Source organism: Solea senegalensis, linkage group LG16, assembly GCF_019176455.1.
Source record: "Solea senegalensis isolate Sse05_10M linkage group LG16, IFAPA_SoseM_1, whole genome shotgun sequence".
NCBI lineage: Eukaryota > Metazoa > Chordata > Actinopteri > Pleuronectiformes > Soleidae > Solea > Solea senegalensis.
The window spans coordinates 6,936,267-6,952,715 of NC_058036.1; the positions used below are offsets into that span (position 1 = coordinate 6,936,267).

General features: G+C 40.2%; 2 protein-coding genes across 2 annotated transcripts; both read right to left on the reverse strand.

Moving 5' to 3' along the window:
* Nucleotides 1–80: 80 nt before the first annotated feature.
* Nucleotides 81–11,071, reverse strand: LOC122783109 (golgin subfamily A member 6-like protein 22). Its single transcript, XM_044047755.1, has 15 exons — nt 10,663–11,071; nt 8,801–8,959; nt 8,639–8,722; nt 8,450–8,554; nt 8,194–8,349; nt 7,973–8,116; nt 7,714–7,857; nt 7,469–7,612; nt 7,265–7,384; nt 6,472–6,591; nt 6,296–6,340; nt 6,153–6,200; nt 6,042–6,068; nt 1,803–1,856; nt 81–1,474 (listed from the first exon to the last, which is right to left on the reverse strand). The coding sequence occupies exons 1-15, from the start codon at nt 10,670–10,672 to the stop codon at nt 81–83; spliced, it is 2,754 nt and encodes a 917-aa protein (XP_043903690.1). The 5' UTR covers nt 10,673–11,071.
* Nucleotides 11,072–11,604: 533 nt separating this feature from the next.
* LOC122783073 (E3 ubiquitin ligase TRAF3IP2-like) lies at nt 11,605–16,401 on the reverse strand. Its single transcript, XM_044047719.1, has 10 exons — nt 16,013–16,401; nt 15,509–15,900; nt 15,254–15,381; nt 14,593–14,737; nt 14,205–14,389; nt 13,600–13,688; nt 13,436–13,501; nt 12,766–12,870; nt 11,991–12,065; nt 11,605–11,890 (listed from the first exon to the last, which is right to left on the reverse strand). The coding sequence occupies exons 2-10, from the start codon at nt 15,865–15,867 to the stop codon at nt 11,720–11,722; spliced, it is 1,323 nt and encodes a 440-aa protein (XP_043903654.1). The 5' UTR covers nt 15,868–15,900; nt 16,013–16,401; the 3' UTR covers nt 11,605–11,719.
* Between the last annotated feature and the right edge of the window lie 48 nt (nt 16,402–16,449).

Consider the following 16,449-nt stretch of genomic DNA (forward strand, 5'->3'; position numbering starts at 1 on the left):
TCTTTCTCTTCTTTAGGTGGTTTCTCAACTTCTTTCTTTTCTTTGGTAGGTTTCACCTCTTTCTCTTCTTTAGGTGGTTTCTAAACTTCTTTCTTTTCTTTGGTAGGTTTCACTCTTTTCTCTTCTGTAGGTAGTTTCTCAACATCTTTCTTTTCTTTGGTAGGCTTCACCTCTTTCTCTTCTTTAGATGGTTTCTTGGCTTCTTTCTTTTCTTTGGTAGGTTTCACCTCTTTCTCTTCTTTATGTGGTTTCTCAACTTCTTTCTTTTCTTTGGTAGGCTTCACCTCTTTCTCTTCTTTGGATGGTTTCTTGACTTCTTTCTCTTTTGTGTGTGGTATTTTAACCTCTTTTTCTTCTTCTGCAGGCTTCTCTACCTTTTTCTCTGTAGTTGGTTTCTTGACTACTTTCTCTTCTTTGTGTGGTATTTTAACCTCTTTTTCCTCTGAGGGCTTCTGCACTTGTTTTTCTGCTTTGGGAGGCTTTACCTCTTTTTCATCTTTGGGTTGCTTCTTGACTTCTTTCTCAATGGGCTTCACCTTTTTCTCTTCTTTGGATGGTTTCTTGACGTCTTGCTTTTCTTTAGTAGGCTTGACCCTTTTCTCTTCTTTGGGTTGGTCCTTCACCTCTTTCTCTTCTTTAGATGGTTTCTTGACTTCTTTCTCGTCTGTGGGTGGTATCTTAATCTTTTCATCCTCATTGGAAAGCTTCTTTGCCTCTTTTTCTACTTTTGGAGGTTCCTCCACCTCCTTCTCTTTGGATGGCTTCTTCAGGTCTTTCTTGTCTTTGAGTTGTTTAATGAAATCTTGAAGTTGTTTCTTGACTTCTTTCACATCTTGAAGTTGTTTCTTGGCCTTTATTTCTCCTTTTGGTGATATCTTGACCTCTTTCTTTTCTTTGAGTGGTTTCTTGAGTTCCTGTTCTTCTTTGGGTGCTTTCTTTGCTCTTTCTTTTTTAAGATATTTCTTTACTTTTGTATCTTCTTTAGGTGATCTTCTTTCTTCTTCCTCTTTCTTAGATGGTATCTTAACCCCTTTCTCTTCTATAAGTGGTTTCTTGATTTCTTTCTCTTTTTTAGGGAGCCTCTTAACCTTCGTCTTTTCTTTGGAAGATATTTGGATGTCTGTCTTTTCTTTCAGTTGTTTCTTGACCTCCCCCTCTTCCTTTTGTTCTTTTTGGGGCTGTTTGACTTCTTTCTTTTCTTTAAGTAGTTTCTTGACTTTTGCCTTCAGTTTTGGGATTTTTTTCACCTCTTTTGGAGGTTCTTTGACTTCTTTCTCTTCTTCAGATGGTTTCTTGGCATCTTTCTCTTTGAGAAGTCTCCTAACTTTCTCTTTGAGGAGTTTCTTTACTTCTTTTGTGTCGATGGAAGGTTTCGTCACTTTTTCTTTGGGTGGCTCCTTAACTTCCTCCTCTTCTTTTGGTGTTTTCTTGACTTTTATCTCTTCCTTGGGGAGCTTTTTCATTTCATCTTTATCTAAAAGATATCATTCCCATCAGATGTTTCTGTGACAAATGTGCAGGTAAGTAAAATGTGCTCTTTGTGCACAATTGGCAAGCTTGCTAATAATTCAACTTTCATGTATTTCATCATCAAATTGGCCTAAGGGTTTTTGCCTCAGGTTTGATCTCCTCCTTCTTCACCCTTTTTAGTTTCTATAATTGTCTAATTGTCTGTGGCTTTAAAGTATTTTTATAAGCAAAACTACTAGGTGCCTGTGCACAAAGAACACATTATTCACATCAATAGTTTTTATTTTTACAATCACAGAAAATAAATATTAAAATACATTTTAGAATGTTACCTTTAATGATGGTTTCTTTAACTTCTTCTTGTATTTCCCTTGCCTCTTTGGGAACTTAAGTACACAATACAGACAGATAAAGATGTAAAGTACTGTACATAACAAAGACAATAATATTGACCAATAATCAGACCTAGAAAATCATCTTCACGACTACTATTCATGCATGCATAGCACTTAAAGCACTACAGCACAGAATAACACAACACAAGCTATCGACAATAATAAACTGTTAAAATTATAACATTTATACATCTAGACTACAGATATACTGTATGTAGCATCCAAACTTCATCTACATCTGCTCTAGACAACTACCAATACCATACTCCCTTTAAAAGGCAGTGTCTGCTTTTCAGGGAGGAACACTAAAGTAGCACTTGGGGAAATAGACCTGCATGAGTCATCAGAAAGTGAAAATGTTGAAGGCGCTGGAACTCACTGGTTCTGTTCTGTATTAGTCTGCAGATCCAATTTCCACACAGGGATTTAACACCTAATTTAAAAATGAGCTTCTGATCTAAATAAAACTTAGTTGACCTTGCTAGATCCAACTTTATTTAATCACCAGTTCTATCAACAACTTCTCTCTTAAAGGAACACACCAACCTTTTTATTATTATTTTTTTTACACTGACGTTTTTATCTGGCAGGACCACTCGTTTGGCAAGTTTGAAATCTGAAACGAGGATTACTGAAATACTGAAGTCCCAAGATGACATATTAAACTTACTGATCAGGCAGTTGCAGATTAACAACTTCTGTCTCGGATGGCAGCCATGAGTGTGCACTCACCAAGGTCAGTATTTATAATATGTCAGTATGTCATACAGCCACAATCTTAAAAACCTGACCTATGCTTTTAATTCCAAAAATAGTTAAGAATATTTGATTATTAAGACAGTCACAAAACAACCACAAAGTTAAGAAAAAGGCATTGAATTGAAAATATGAAACATGTTTGATTTGTCACTGAACAGCAACAGTATATGTAACAACATCATCTTTGTTCATTTATCATAACCAAAACATTCACCACTCAGAAACATTTTCATGACCTGATAATGAAAAAGTGATGGAACATGCGTGATGACAATGTCATGAGTACCTTTGTCATGTTTGTGGATGTGTTGTTCTTGGTCTTTGTGAGCAGAGCTGGGTCTAACTCTTCTTGTCGTCTCAGAGGGAACTTGAACTTTCTTCCTCTGCTTGAGTTCAGTCTCAAGCGCTGACATTTCCTCTCCATCTTCATCATCAGATTCAGATACATTGATCATTTCAGCTGATGGAAGTTTAGACTCTGGTTGTTGGACTGATGGCACTTTGTTTTCATCTTCATCACCATCTTCAATCTCAGCTTCTATTTTGTCGTGTTGTTCTCCTTCCTCCTCTGCAGCGTCATCGTCTTTTTCTAGTTCTTTGTCTTCCTGATCAGATATTTCAAACTGATCTTTGACACTTGTTTCTGTTTTTTCAATGGTTTGTTCATCTCTTACTTCATTTTCAATCTCCTTCTTCCCTGTCTCTTCTGTTTTTGTCCCCTCCTCCTCTCCCAAAATGTCCGTTTTGGCTTCCCATAAACCCAAGTCTTTGCGTTTGGTCTCCTCGTCTAAATCTTCAATAGTGGTGTCATCCTCCTTCTTATCCTCCTCCTCCCCTTCTTCTTCTTCTTCCAAAACTTCAGTTTTGACCTCCTCCTTCTTTTCTTCCTGTAAAACTTCAGTTGTGACCTCCTCCTCTTCTTCTTCCAAAACTTCAGTTTTTACCTCCACGTCCTCTGCCTCTTCTTCTTCAAAAACTTCCACTTTGGCCTCCTCCTCATCTTCTTCCAAAACTTCAGTTTTCTCCTCCTCCCCCTCTTCCAAATCAGTTTTGGCTTCCTCTTCCTCTTCCAAATCATCAGTTTTGGCCTCCTCCTCCTCTTCTTCCAATTCTTCAGTTTTGGCCTCCTCCTCTTCCAAATCATCAGTTTTGGCTTCCTCCTCCTCTTCCAAATCATCAGTTTTGGCTTCCTCCTCCTTTTCCAAATCATCAGTTTTGGCCTCCTCCTCCTTCTTCTTCAAATTCTTCAGTTTTGGCCTCCTCCTCTTCTAAATCATCAGTTTTGGCTTCCTTCTCCTCTTCCAAATCATCAATTTTGGCCTCCTCCTCCTCTTTCTTCCAATTCTTCAATTTTGGCCTCCTCCCTTCTCCCAAATCATCAATTTTGGCCTCCTCCTCCTCCCTCTTCCAATTCTTCAGTTTTGTCCTCCTTCTCCTCTTCCAAATCATCAGTTTTGGCTTCCTTTCCTCTTCCAAATCATCAATTTTGGCTCCTCCCTCCTCCTCTCTCACTCCTTCACCTTTTGGCCTCTCTTCTTTTGCAAATCATCAGTTTTGGCCTCCCTCCTCTTCCAAATAATCAGTTTTAGCCTCCTTCTCTCTCCTCTCTTCCTCCCCTTTCAAATCATCAGTTTCGCCTCCTCCTCTTTCCTCCTTCCAAATCGCCAGTTTGGCCCTCCTCTTCAAAATCATCAGTTTTGGCCTCTTCCTCCTCTTTCTTCTTTCAGTTTTGGCCTCCTCCTCTTCAAAATCATCAGTTTTGGCCTCTTCCTCCTCTTCTTCCACTCTTCAGTTTTGGCCTCCTCTTCTTCCAAATCATCAGTTTGGCCTCCTTCTCCCTCCTCTTCCTTCAAATCATCAGTTTTGGCCACCCCCTCCTCTTCCAAATCATCAGTTATGGCCTCCTCCTCCTCCTCCCCTTCCAAATCGTCAGTTTTGGCCTCTTTTTCTTCTAAATCATTATTTCTGGCCTCCTCCTCTGTTTCTGATTCCTTCTGCTTTTCTTCTTCTGCGTTAACCATCTCTGTTTTAATATCTCCCTCATGTGTTTCTACTTCATTTTCCTCTGCTTTTAAGTCTTTCTCCTCCGGTGCGTCGTTCTCCTCTTCGGCGCCCTCTATTGTCTCCTCCACACTGTCACCATCAACGACTTCTTCATCTTTTAGTGGTGGTTCATGCTCCGTTTCTTCACGATGGGCATGTTTTGCTAATAATGTGACAGTGACAGATTTAGTGCCTATGCCTGTTATGTTGTATGTGACCACTGAATGTGACAATTAAGAGAAAAAAAACGTGTGAATACCATCATCCTCCTCTTCCTCTTGTCCTTCTGTAGTTACTTCAGCCTCCTCCTCCTCCTCCTTATCAGTGTTTGAGTCTGTAGCAGGAGCAGCTTCCTCTTTGGCGGCTTGCATCATTTCTGCAACTGCATTATCACTCATTTTACACGGACTCTGATCCAAACTCATTTGGAAGGTACAGCGGGATTTAAATGAGGTGAAATGGCAACAATGACATTGATTACACATAATATTAGTGTATAACACATGCTGGAGTTATGTGATTATTGTAGTGTTAAAATGAGCTTAAACGATACCCCGGGATTTGTTTTGATATTTTTCTTATAATCCTACATGGGATCTACAAATCCCATGAAAACACCAAAACCAGAAATGACTTGCTCAGTTTGTCAGAACTTTAAATATAGCTCTAAATATTCTTGACAATACTTGTATCCCAGAGTTTTAAAGTCAACAGGGCTTGACTGAAAATTAATTACAGTGTGGTCATAGTGGCCAGGCTTAGGCAGGTCGGATTGTTAGTTTGAGATTGTTTTCAGCAAGAAAATGCTGTTGAAATTCAATATTCCACACAAAATTCACGCATCATTCAGTACAAAAAAAAGTACAGATGCCAGTTATTCAGTCACAGAAGATGCAGGAAGGCAGAGAAATGCAACTCCAATGGACATATTACAATATAAGGTAAATGTGCAATGTGCATTTTTATACATTTTCTCAGTTTATCATCCCAATGATGACTTGGACAAAACATTAAATCACATGTGATGCATGAACTGTCACATCCAACAAACAGCACAAGTGACAAGTAACAATGATACAAACAGAGCGAGTGACGCGGTCACTGAATCCATAACAACCTGGTTGCACATGGGCATTTGTTACAGTAAAATGTACAGTGGTTATAACGCGTGTTTTATTCATGCCATAATAATAACAATAAACAGGGTTTAAATGAAGTTGCTGTAACACACTGAACACGACAGACTTGAAACCGGGCCATGTAAAGAGAAGAAGAAAATCAAAAAAATCATGCATGAAAAAAGCAAATCTATGCACACTATTTGCTGGCGACACACGACACCTGTCCAAAAAAACACGTTAGAGTACAACATACCTTTTTCCATCGGTGGCAGGAATTCCCCTAAATTTCACACAAAGTCAATTAGCTGTGATTTTAAAATAACAAATTCAAAATTGAATAATCTAACATTATTTAAGAACTCACCTTTTTTTCTCACCAAAGTTATATCCGCCGGAGAAGCTACGGTTTCACCTGAACAAAGAGAAAGGGAGACATGTTGGGAATAATGAGTGACACTAACATGCTAATATAATGTTTTTTTAAAGGGTGTAATAAAAGAAAAAAACCTTCTTCAGTCACTATATTCACCACAGGTGTGGCAACAGGTTCCCCTACAACAGAAGAAGACAACATACATGTTGGTCTTATCTTAACCTATTTACATTATTTTAACATTTTATTTTTGACGAAGTATATCAGAACTAGCGATATTTGTTTTGAATAAAGCTAAAGGAGAAGGTACCTTGCTCACCAACAAGCATGCTTGTCATGTAAGCCAGGAACAGATCCTTCTTGTCTGAGAACTCCAGCACGGCGTCTTCGATAACTTTCATGGGGTCAATGGAGACTTCTGGCATGATCCCTGGAAAAAAGAGCACAGTCCCGCTATCAGACCTCAACACTGCTGTGGTGTCAAATATTGAAAAAGATTGTTGTCATTCGATATAACCTTTTTGATACAAACGGACCTAATCTCATATTTAAGGCGCAATAAGCGTTCTTCTCTTTGACCAACAGTGTTTGTAAGAAGCTGGTGCTTGTTTGTACATGGAATATATATGTATATACAGTATGTATATATATATATATATAAATATATATATATATACATATATAAGAGCAGAAAGTAGCTTGAGCTAAAATTACAGAATTTTACAGTAATTATTATTTTTTGGTTGAAACCAAATTGGTATTGACAAAAAAAAAGCCTCAGTTATGGGGAACCTACGCAGAAATGGGGTCACCTCTACTTTAGGCTACAATTCCACTTTCTCCATCAGCTATGTTATACTCAACTACACTCAATTACAACTCCAATATATCACCCCTTTGTTTTAGATGTGGAACATTCCTACAATACTATAATACTACTAAGCTGCAGGGGGTATGTGGAACGCTACATTTCCACTGGACACTGAAGTTTGTTTAGTAGGGAACTTCACTAATTTCAATTTTCAGACAAATTCCACCAAGAAACTTACAGAAAATTGCTAAGAAATGTTCAAGATCATATGTTAGCACTTGTTAAAGCAGACCTTGATCGCCGGTCAGTGGTGAAGAAACGTAGCCGACGAGCGCGCTGATCTGTTCTGTGGTGACTTCTGCTGTTCTCTTCAGAACCGATACGGGACTGAATCCCACAGCATTCTGGATCTCTGATCAACAGAGAGGTCAAAACGTTCAGATTTGTAAAAAACCTCCGCGTGCCTCAGTTAGCACACATTACTGCAGAGGATTACCGTTTAATGTGTTGAGTATCACGTCCAGGATGGCACAGAGCACGTCCTGGACGTATCCTGCCGCTCCGCTCACAGAGTCATTCACGACACTGAAGGCGTTTCTGCCCACGACCACGGGGTCGACGGAGCTCATGTCAACGGTTCCTGAGAAGAACGAACACATGTTCGTAAAGACATTGAAAAGAATCATTTTTGGTACACTGGCACATGCACACATATCAAACACAGGCTGATTGTTGCGATACCTTTTATTATATCCAGTGAAGTGTCCAGGATGGCACAGAGTATTTCCTGGACGTAGCCCACTGCTCCGCTCACGCTGTCATTTGTGGCGCTGAAGACATTTCTGCCAATGGACACGGGATCCATGAAAGTGATGTCAGCGGTTCCTGGGGAAAACAAATAAAATACATTTATTATGCCAAATCGGTGCTGTGTTGAGCAAATATTCTGGTTTAGTTATTTCAGGAAGTGAGGAGGAGAGTAAACAAGGAGAATAAATACCTTTCACTACTTCCAGAACAGAGTCCAGAGCGGCACAGAGTACATTCTGGACGTAGTCCACCACTCCACTGATAAATTCATTAGTAGCAGTGAAGAAACCTCTGCCTGCGGCCACAGGGTCAATGTAGCTTAGGTCAACTTTTCCTAAGAAAAGCAAAAACTGGTTTAGTAAAATGATTTATGAACTTATTGGAGTAATTCCAGCCCATTTAAACACTTACCTTTATTTATCTTCCGTACAGTGTCCAGTAAAGTGTCTACAACAGCGCACACTGTGTCCCTGAACGAAGCCATCGCTCCACACACGAAGTCGTCCGTTGAATGGAAGGCCTGTCTACCAACCACGACGGGGTCGACGTAGCTGAGGTAGAAGTTTCCTGTGGTTTGGAGGAAGAGTCATTGGAGACATGGTTACATCCTGTCGATCTTAAAAATTCAAAACTCTTCATGACAGTGACTATGAGTGAGTCGTCGCACCCTCCTCGTCGGAGAAGTATCCAACGACTCCATCTTTTGCGTCCGATATTTCCTCTGCTACGTAAGCGGCCGTGGACCTGGGGTCACTCAGATCAGGTGCACATTCTGGAGAGGACAGTCATGGGTTACTGTGCATGTTTTGTTTAAACACATGGAGGACGTGCCACACGTCCCTCTTCTCTTCTGTACCTTGAAACTTATTGAGCAGGCTGGAGGCTTCATCGACGGCGTCGTTTACGGCTTTCACAGGGTCAGAGATGATCTGCTGAATATCTGAGAGAAGGTACCCGCACCATTACGTCTGATACACTTCTGGTGACGACAACTGAGTTGATCTGTCACGTGACTTACCTGGAACTGCCTTGTACTCCACAAAGTCGAACATCACCACTCCTATGACCACCCAGGAGAGCAGAGCGGCCAGTGCCATCAACAGCTCCACAGACACTTTGAGCTTTCGGAGGAGGCCCAGACCTTTGGACCTGAGAGAGCTCGTCTGTGGAGGTGCTGCTGAGGAGGAGAAGGGGGAAGAGGAGGAGGAGGAGAAGGGGGAAGATTTACTTCCTGTGTGAGATATTGCCTCAGTAAAAGTGAGTAAGACTGGTTCTACGTGTTTTCTAAACACCAGAGCAAAACAAATTATTACATTTCTGACAATTAATACATATATGAAGATTTGATTCTAAGGTTGTTGTTTTTTAATATACATATATATATATATATATATATATATATATAAATCACACGATGGCAGGTAACAAAGCTTGAGCTTCAGCCTACACCTTTTTCGGTCAATTTCTTTTATTTATTAATAAAACTAACTTTAACTGTAACTATTTTAATTGCACATTATTGTAAACACATCACCCCACGACCTTGATGTTGAGGATAAAGCAGTAGAGGATGAATGAATGAATGAATGTAAATGCAGAATCAAACAATGATTATCCTATCATTACGTTCACTTAGAGTGGGTTCATTAGTAATAAGTGATGTGTAATGTATTCACAGGAATGTTCACATCAAGATGCTACGTCCTCAACTAAAATAGCTTTCTTTTGTATCTGCAAGACAACAACCTGTCATTTTCAAATGACATAATTACTATTGCAAAAAAGTTATTTATAATTTGTCGCTCCGGGGAGGAAGAAGACGAATAAAGAAGAAGAAAAAAAAAATGGAGCCATATAATCAGCTGTTCCACTGTAATTCCATAGGCTTTACAAAGATATTTGCATATTATTCTCACCCACTCAGCACTGCCATGTGATTATTAATGACATTTAATAACAGCCTTGCCATCATTAACTAACACAGTGTGACTTTCCACCTTGGACCTGGTCTCAGGGTGTTAGAGATACCTTCTCCGAACACGCCACACTTGTGAGTCACTTCCTCCTTATATAAATGCTTATATAAACGCTTAAAAACACGCTGAAAATGAACGATTTACAGGGCAAACGTCAATAATGTCAAAAATTCATGGAGGAAAAATGTTTACTTTCTCCTCCATTACTTTACTACATTTTGTAATCATGTATTAAAAAAGAAATTTGTGATACATGAAAGTAGACGTTAGTTTATGTCATAATGAGTTGTATTTAAACTCCCCTTCACTCAGAGTCAAAGGAATTCAACATGTCACAAAAACTACAAAAGATTTAAGCCTCATTTTGAGAATTGCTCGACTGGGAATCACTGAAGAAAACTACTAAATTGTTGACACTCTTATTACATAAGAGTAAATAAGAGGATGCCGATGCGGCAACAATTTACCTGATGAAAATAAATGATTTGATGCTATTTACTAGTTTGTTGTGTTGATTTTAAGTAGTACTGCTACTACTACAACTCAAAATGCTGAGTGTTTTACTGCAGAAGCCACACTTTTACGTTTACCTTCCATTTCAAGCAGTACTTTGACTTCTATTTGAGTATTTTCACACTGTTATGTTTCATCTCTGTGAAGAAAACGCATATCGCTCTAACCACAGCTGAGGTGAGTCCCAGCAGCAGCAGTCTTGTCTGTCACAGGACAGCAATGCTAATGCTTTGGCTACATGATATCCTATATTTATAGCAACCTTTAACTTTCAACGCAGAAGGATTCACCCTGTCATAACATTTCCATTTAGTAATTAGCAGCTGAGCGCACGGTCTATTATAAACGCTTTCTTCTCTACAGCGGTTAAATGTTGGACACTTCCTCCTACCTTCAGCCATGGTGAACTATTTCAGGTAAAATCCTTTGAGTTGGGAGCGAAGCCTCCTCATGCAGAACTGACCCAAAAAAATCAAAGCTTCACTTTAAATCCAATCAGTTTCCACTTGTCAGTTAAAAAAAAAAAAAAGAATAGTCAGTAAATTACTCCATTTCTGTTTAATGATCACGGGCGTGTGTCCTGATCCATGGAATCCACATGTGAAACTGCTCCAACGAAAGAAAGAAAAAAAAAGAAGTAAATATCGATTGTAAGTTTAGAGGTTTTGGGGAATTTGGAGCTGCCAGTGAGGCAGCATTGCAGACGGGGGTCTGGGGATGGTGGGGCAAAGAAAAGCAATGCAGGGGAGGAAAGAGCCAAGCTAAGCGCAGGGCTGGGTGAATAAACAAAAAATCCCCCCCCTGTGTTTCTGGTCCCTCACATGGTTTATAGGTCAGAGCAGAACATAGAGAGGCTCGGAGGTAACATTATCCCCCAGAAGGAAGGTTATTCTTAGCTTAAGCTCAGCACACACCGGCCACTCCGGCCTTTTTTGGTGGTTGGAGGGGTGTGTGTGTGTGGGGGTGGGGGGGGGATCAGGTGGCCGAATTGAGCGCCTCTACTGGTGATGCACGATACCGTTCTCACAGCAGGCGCCAAAAAACACGGAATGGAAAACAACAATCCTTCATATAGGGATTACAACATTTATGGCCTTTGTCGTCATCCATAACTTTCTCCTTATCTTCTCACATTTGGTTTAAACGATGACTCACACTCACCAGCCACGTTACCCTATAATCACCTGAGCATGTCTTGATTAAAGGTTATGAATCTTTACATCCTGCTCAGCTGCTTGATAATCATGAAAATCACCACTGTGTGAACTTGACGGGCATTTGTTGACATGTAAAAGTCACACACTACAGCTTTAATCGGGCGTAAAAGCACACAGAGGAGGAATCGTTCATCTTTATTGAGCCATTTAAACACGCGCACAACAACAATCAGATACGACTTCATTGGTAAGTGAGGGGTGATTACAAGCTGCACATCTTGGAACACACGATCACCGCGTCGCTGCAGCGCTCGGGGTCACGGGCCTGATGATCAGAGGCGGCTCCTTCGGCACAAGAGGAGGAGCATATTTCTCCTCTCTCAGCAGCCGCAGTAACAGATCCTCGGCGTTGTGTGGCCAGCGGTACACGTGCGTGTTCCGGAGCCAGCTCGGGACATGCTTCTGTAAAAGTGCACATGACACATTCATTCATTCATTTCAGAGGAGTTTAGGCAGAACTTTAAGAGGGATGCGTGTGTGTGTGTGTGTGAGATTCTCTGACCTGGGCAGCGTTGAGGAAGAGAACTGGTATGAATCTGAAATTCAGGCTGCCCTGCTGGATGAATTCATTCTGCATCTGGTGGAGTTAGATTTTAAATGAGCTGCATCTGATAAAATGATGAATATGAATATGATGACGATATGTCATCAGAGATTAAGGAAACATGTAATCTGAGCAGTTTATTCACTTCTTTAACCCTTAGCGCTCATGCGGCACGGATTTAGCACCCATGGTAAATTGCCATTACAATGATACGCAACTCCTTATATGGACATCCTGGGTGTGTGTGTTTATAGGTCACATATTCAGGCTTTTTTTTCAAAGTTATGATTCATTTTATATCACATTTGTAGTAGTAATTTTTTAGTATAATGTAGCAATAATTGTGTAGAAGTCACAAAAATAGGCAGTTTTTCTTTTCTTTGTGTTCATAAAAACGAGCCAAATTTTCCAAATTTCACAAATTCAATCCAATTTTAAACATCTTTAGGTTCTTGTACCGTCTGTATGTACTGTATGTTTAAACTGCAGAAATGCTTTGTGTTGCAAAGGGTTGAATTAAATTTTCAGCGTGCAAATTGTTCATGTTTATGTTGTGGGCGGTATAGAAGAGAACATTTTTGAATTTCGACATCAGTTGTTCACACTAGTAGATGATAAACTGTTCGATTAATCAATCCCCTTAAATGTTACACATGGTAAGGCTGCACTTACCAGTGTGTGGTTCATGTTTTAAAATCAGTTTGCATATCTTATACTTTACATAAAGTCTTACCATGAAGTGAATATATTTAGTGTGCAGACCATGGCTGTCCACTTCCAGTCCTTCGATGTCCGCTTTATACTTCGGACTGATGGCGATGATTATTAAGTTGGATGGCTGTTTGAAAAATACACACAGTATATGGTGTTTTATTATAACAAAGTACAAATACCTTGTTACTGTACTTAAGTACAAAATTCACGTATCTGTACTTTACTTTGTTATTTATATTTTTAGCAGCTTTTACTTTTACTCCACCACATTTCCTCTAACTGCCTTTGTTACTCGTTACTACCAAATACAATCAGAAGAAGAAGAGTTTGTATTATGGTCTGTATTTTATTTAGAGCTTCCCTAGTGTTGATGAGCTGCTTTACACTACAGTTTTCACCCATTCACACGCTGCAACATGGGGTTAAGTGTCTTTGCTTATGGACAAAGAATTGAACCCACAACCTTCCATTTGAAAAGGTTTAATACTTTGACTTCTAAGACTTAAGTACATTTTATATCAGAAAATGACTTTAGATACTGAAATGTCATAAACGTTTACCTAAGTAATATTATAAAGAAGTGAGTTCAACTTCTACCAAAGTCATTTTAAGTACAAAATCATGAAAACAATCCAAAGCTTTCACAGAAACAAAATAAGAAGCAGTACAGAAACACGTTTTTCACTCACATCAGTTAAGTGATTGTCCTTCCACTTGATGTCCATGCGTCCAATCGAGTCTCCAAATATGTCAATCTGTGAAAATGAAGTCAGAGCTTTAGGAGAACCACTGAATCGATCTCAAGGGGAGTCTAAATGTTATTGTTCTGAGTAAAGAGACGGCTGAATCTTACAGCCGGACGAAAACCCCGTTCTGTGAGGAAGTCGACGAAAGGCAGAATCTCCGAGCACACGTCCGACGAGTAAGTGATAAAGACGTTTCCTGATAAAACGAAAGAGATCATAGAGGCATTATTATTTTATGTTGGTGCAGCTCTAAAAATACACAATACAATTTTTTTTTTTTTTAAACAAACAGACATGACACCTGAGGTCTGTGGTTTTTGGCTTATTTTACTGAACAGGATTGGCAAGTTCATAAAGTCACATAAAATCAATGACACACCCTTCATGCCCTACTTCATGTTGTTTTTGTGTAAAGCAGTGGACTGTAGCTCTGTTTCCAAACTTATTTGAACTTTTTTTAAATTCCTGTACTAACTTAAAGGACCATTGTGTAAGATTTAGGTGAAAGTATTTTGATTTGGCACAAATGGAATGTGAAAAAAACAACATGTTTTATTTGGAATTCAATGATCTAAACTGCTGTTCTTAGGGGGAGAGAGATTCAGCTGCAACATGCAACTTCACCAACAGATGCTGCTAAATCCTTCACATGAGCAGCCACAGGATTCACCTCGATGGCATTTACTGTAAGTTGAGGAATGAACCGACTCACGGCATTCGTCGGGCAGATCGACACATCTCCTCGACCCATGTGAGCGTGAAACAGCTGCCACGGCTCCCCCTGAGCTCATCACACTCAACTGTGAGACGCCTTCCACAGGGGGGGAGGAGAAGTGCGGCACGTTCACAGAGACGTTTGCCTGAGCCGTGCTGTCACTCACGCAGCCGGCGTGAAACCTGATGCAGCAGCAAGACAGGACAAGAAGCAAAGGTTGTTCTGTTGAAGTCTGCAGATGTGACAGGACTGAAGCTAATATTCAAATGAGAGGACGCTGCAAGCCTGGCTCACTGCATTTTTATAAGACAATTCACCTTGCAGGGAATTTGAGAAATGTGTGTACTAATGGATTATGTTTCAGTGCACCTGAAACAACATTTACCACGTTTGGTCATCATCGCAGGCTCTTCTGTTCACGTTCTGATGAGGCTGATGCTGAGGCTGAGGCTGAGACCAGTATCTGTTGACCAGGCCGGGGTTGTAATGTCCCGCTCCTGCAGACTGACACCTGACATCCATATGTAGGCCTGTAAATACAGATCCAATATTTCGTGCCTGGTTGGTTGTCTGTGCAGAATCAATTTTTAAAACACAAAGTCTGACAAAAAACCCAAAAACCAGTAAAACTGTTTCAGCATGAGAATCCAATGACAGAAAACTATGTCTGTTTCCACTTGTTCTATTCATGTCTAATAGCTGTGAGGCAAATGACTGCTTTGCCAGGATTATATTTTTTGCCAAAAACCACTACACTAAACACACGCGCACCAGAAATCATTTATTATACAATGGCATCGATGAAAATTCACAATATTTTGGAACCTTTCCCCGTTTATTAAAAACAAAACAAAACGTGTTTTCTGCTCGATCGTATGAATTTATTTCATTATTTCATTTGAACTGTTTCTTTCTCCACGTCGTCTCCTCTGCTCCCTGTGCTATTTTAGGACTCTTTTGTTCTCGGAGACAGGAGGACACTTGTGGTGGAAAGTTTCTAAACTTTTTTAAATATTTACATAAAGTGATAAAATGTGGCATCTTACCATAGTTACTGTGCATATAGTGGTGAGGATGAAGACTGTGATGTTGCCATTCATCGTCAGATCTCAGTGGCAGTGGAGGCTCAAGCTCTTCATCACTCTGAAGATGAGCACTGTATTCATACTCCTCTCTGAGTGCCAAAAATACATGAAGTATTTTTATTCTTGAGGCAAATCCAGATTATACAGAGTATATATATATATATATATATTTTTTTTTGTTAAACAAAGATATATGACCGCTTTCTCCTCAGTTACCCAGTTGTGTCTCTGTTTGCAGGCTCTGCTCTTCCACACTGGTTGAGTCCACAGTCCCAGCAGCTGCATCCCCCTCTCAGGTCTCTGTGCCGGGTGTTTGCCAGACACGGGTGATGGAAATCCTCTGGTTGTGTTTGGTGCATCAGCTCTCGGGTCGGCCAACCCGCCCTCACTTGTCCACCTCTGTGTTGCCTCTGGCAGAGATATTCGACATCTGTGCAACAGCTCGGTGTGACTTTGTCATTATGTGGTTTGGCATAAAATATCTGGTTTGCGGTGACTTCAGGGCCCCAGAGCTGACGGGAAGTTTCACATTCACGTGTACTGGAAAAGACTTGTTCTTTTTCAGATTTTGCCATTCTAACCGGGGCACTTGAGCGTACCCGGCAGTCCTGTGGGAGACAAACAGAAGCAGAGGGAACATTCATGAAATGACATGAAAAATATCATACAAAATACAAAACAGCCCCATTTGAAGAGAGAGAGAGGGAAACAATCTCCTACCTGTTCTCTGCTGGATTCTTTACACACCTGTCAGTGCAGAGGCTTGTGTGTGTGCAAAAGCCTCCTATATGCAAATTTCCAAACACTGAAGCTGCAACCAATCAGGTGCAAGAATGCGGTGCCTGTGTTGCTCAGCCAGGAAAGTTAAACTCAGGCCTCGTCTGTTCAAATTAAGGACATAAAACAAATATCAAAAGTAGGATATGAGGAGGTTCAACTACATGAACAGAGAAGTGTGACGTTTATAGTCTGTAAGTGGGTCTCAGGCACCTGCATTTACTCAAAGTTCCACCATGTTGTTTGTGTCAAGTTCAGACTGAAGGAAAAGCCAAAAAACAAACCAAAAACACAAGCACTCTCACAGACACCACAGTCATTTACGCCACAATGAAAAAACATACCCCGGTGCTGCTGAATGTTCTCAAATGAGCAGTCGT

Coding starts and splice junctions, on each gene's coding strand:
- LOC122783109 (XM_044047755.1), bottom strand. Junction 8,723..8,800: donor GGAGTACAAGGCAGTTCCAG/GTAAGTCACGTG, acceptor ACCTTCTCTCAG/ATATTCAGCAGATCATCTCT. Junction 7,385..7,468: donor GATACTCAACACATTAAACG/GTAATCCTCTGC, acceptor TCTGTTGATCAG/AGATCCAGAATGCTGTGGGA.
- LOC122783073 (XM_044047719.1), bottom strand. CDS start 15,867: ATGGCAAAATCTGAAAAAGAACAAGTCTTTTCCAGTACACGTGAATGT. Junction 15,382..15,508: donor GCAAACAGAGACACAACTGG/GTAACTGAGGAG, acceptor TTTGGCACTCAG/AGAGGAGTATGAATACAGTG. Junction 11,891..11,990: donor TCTTCCTCAACGCTGCCCAG/GTCAGAGAATCT, acceptor GCACTTTTACAG/AAGCATGTCCCGAGCTGGCT.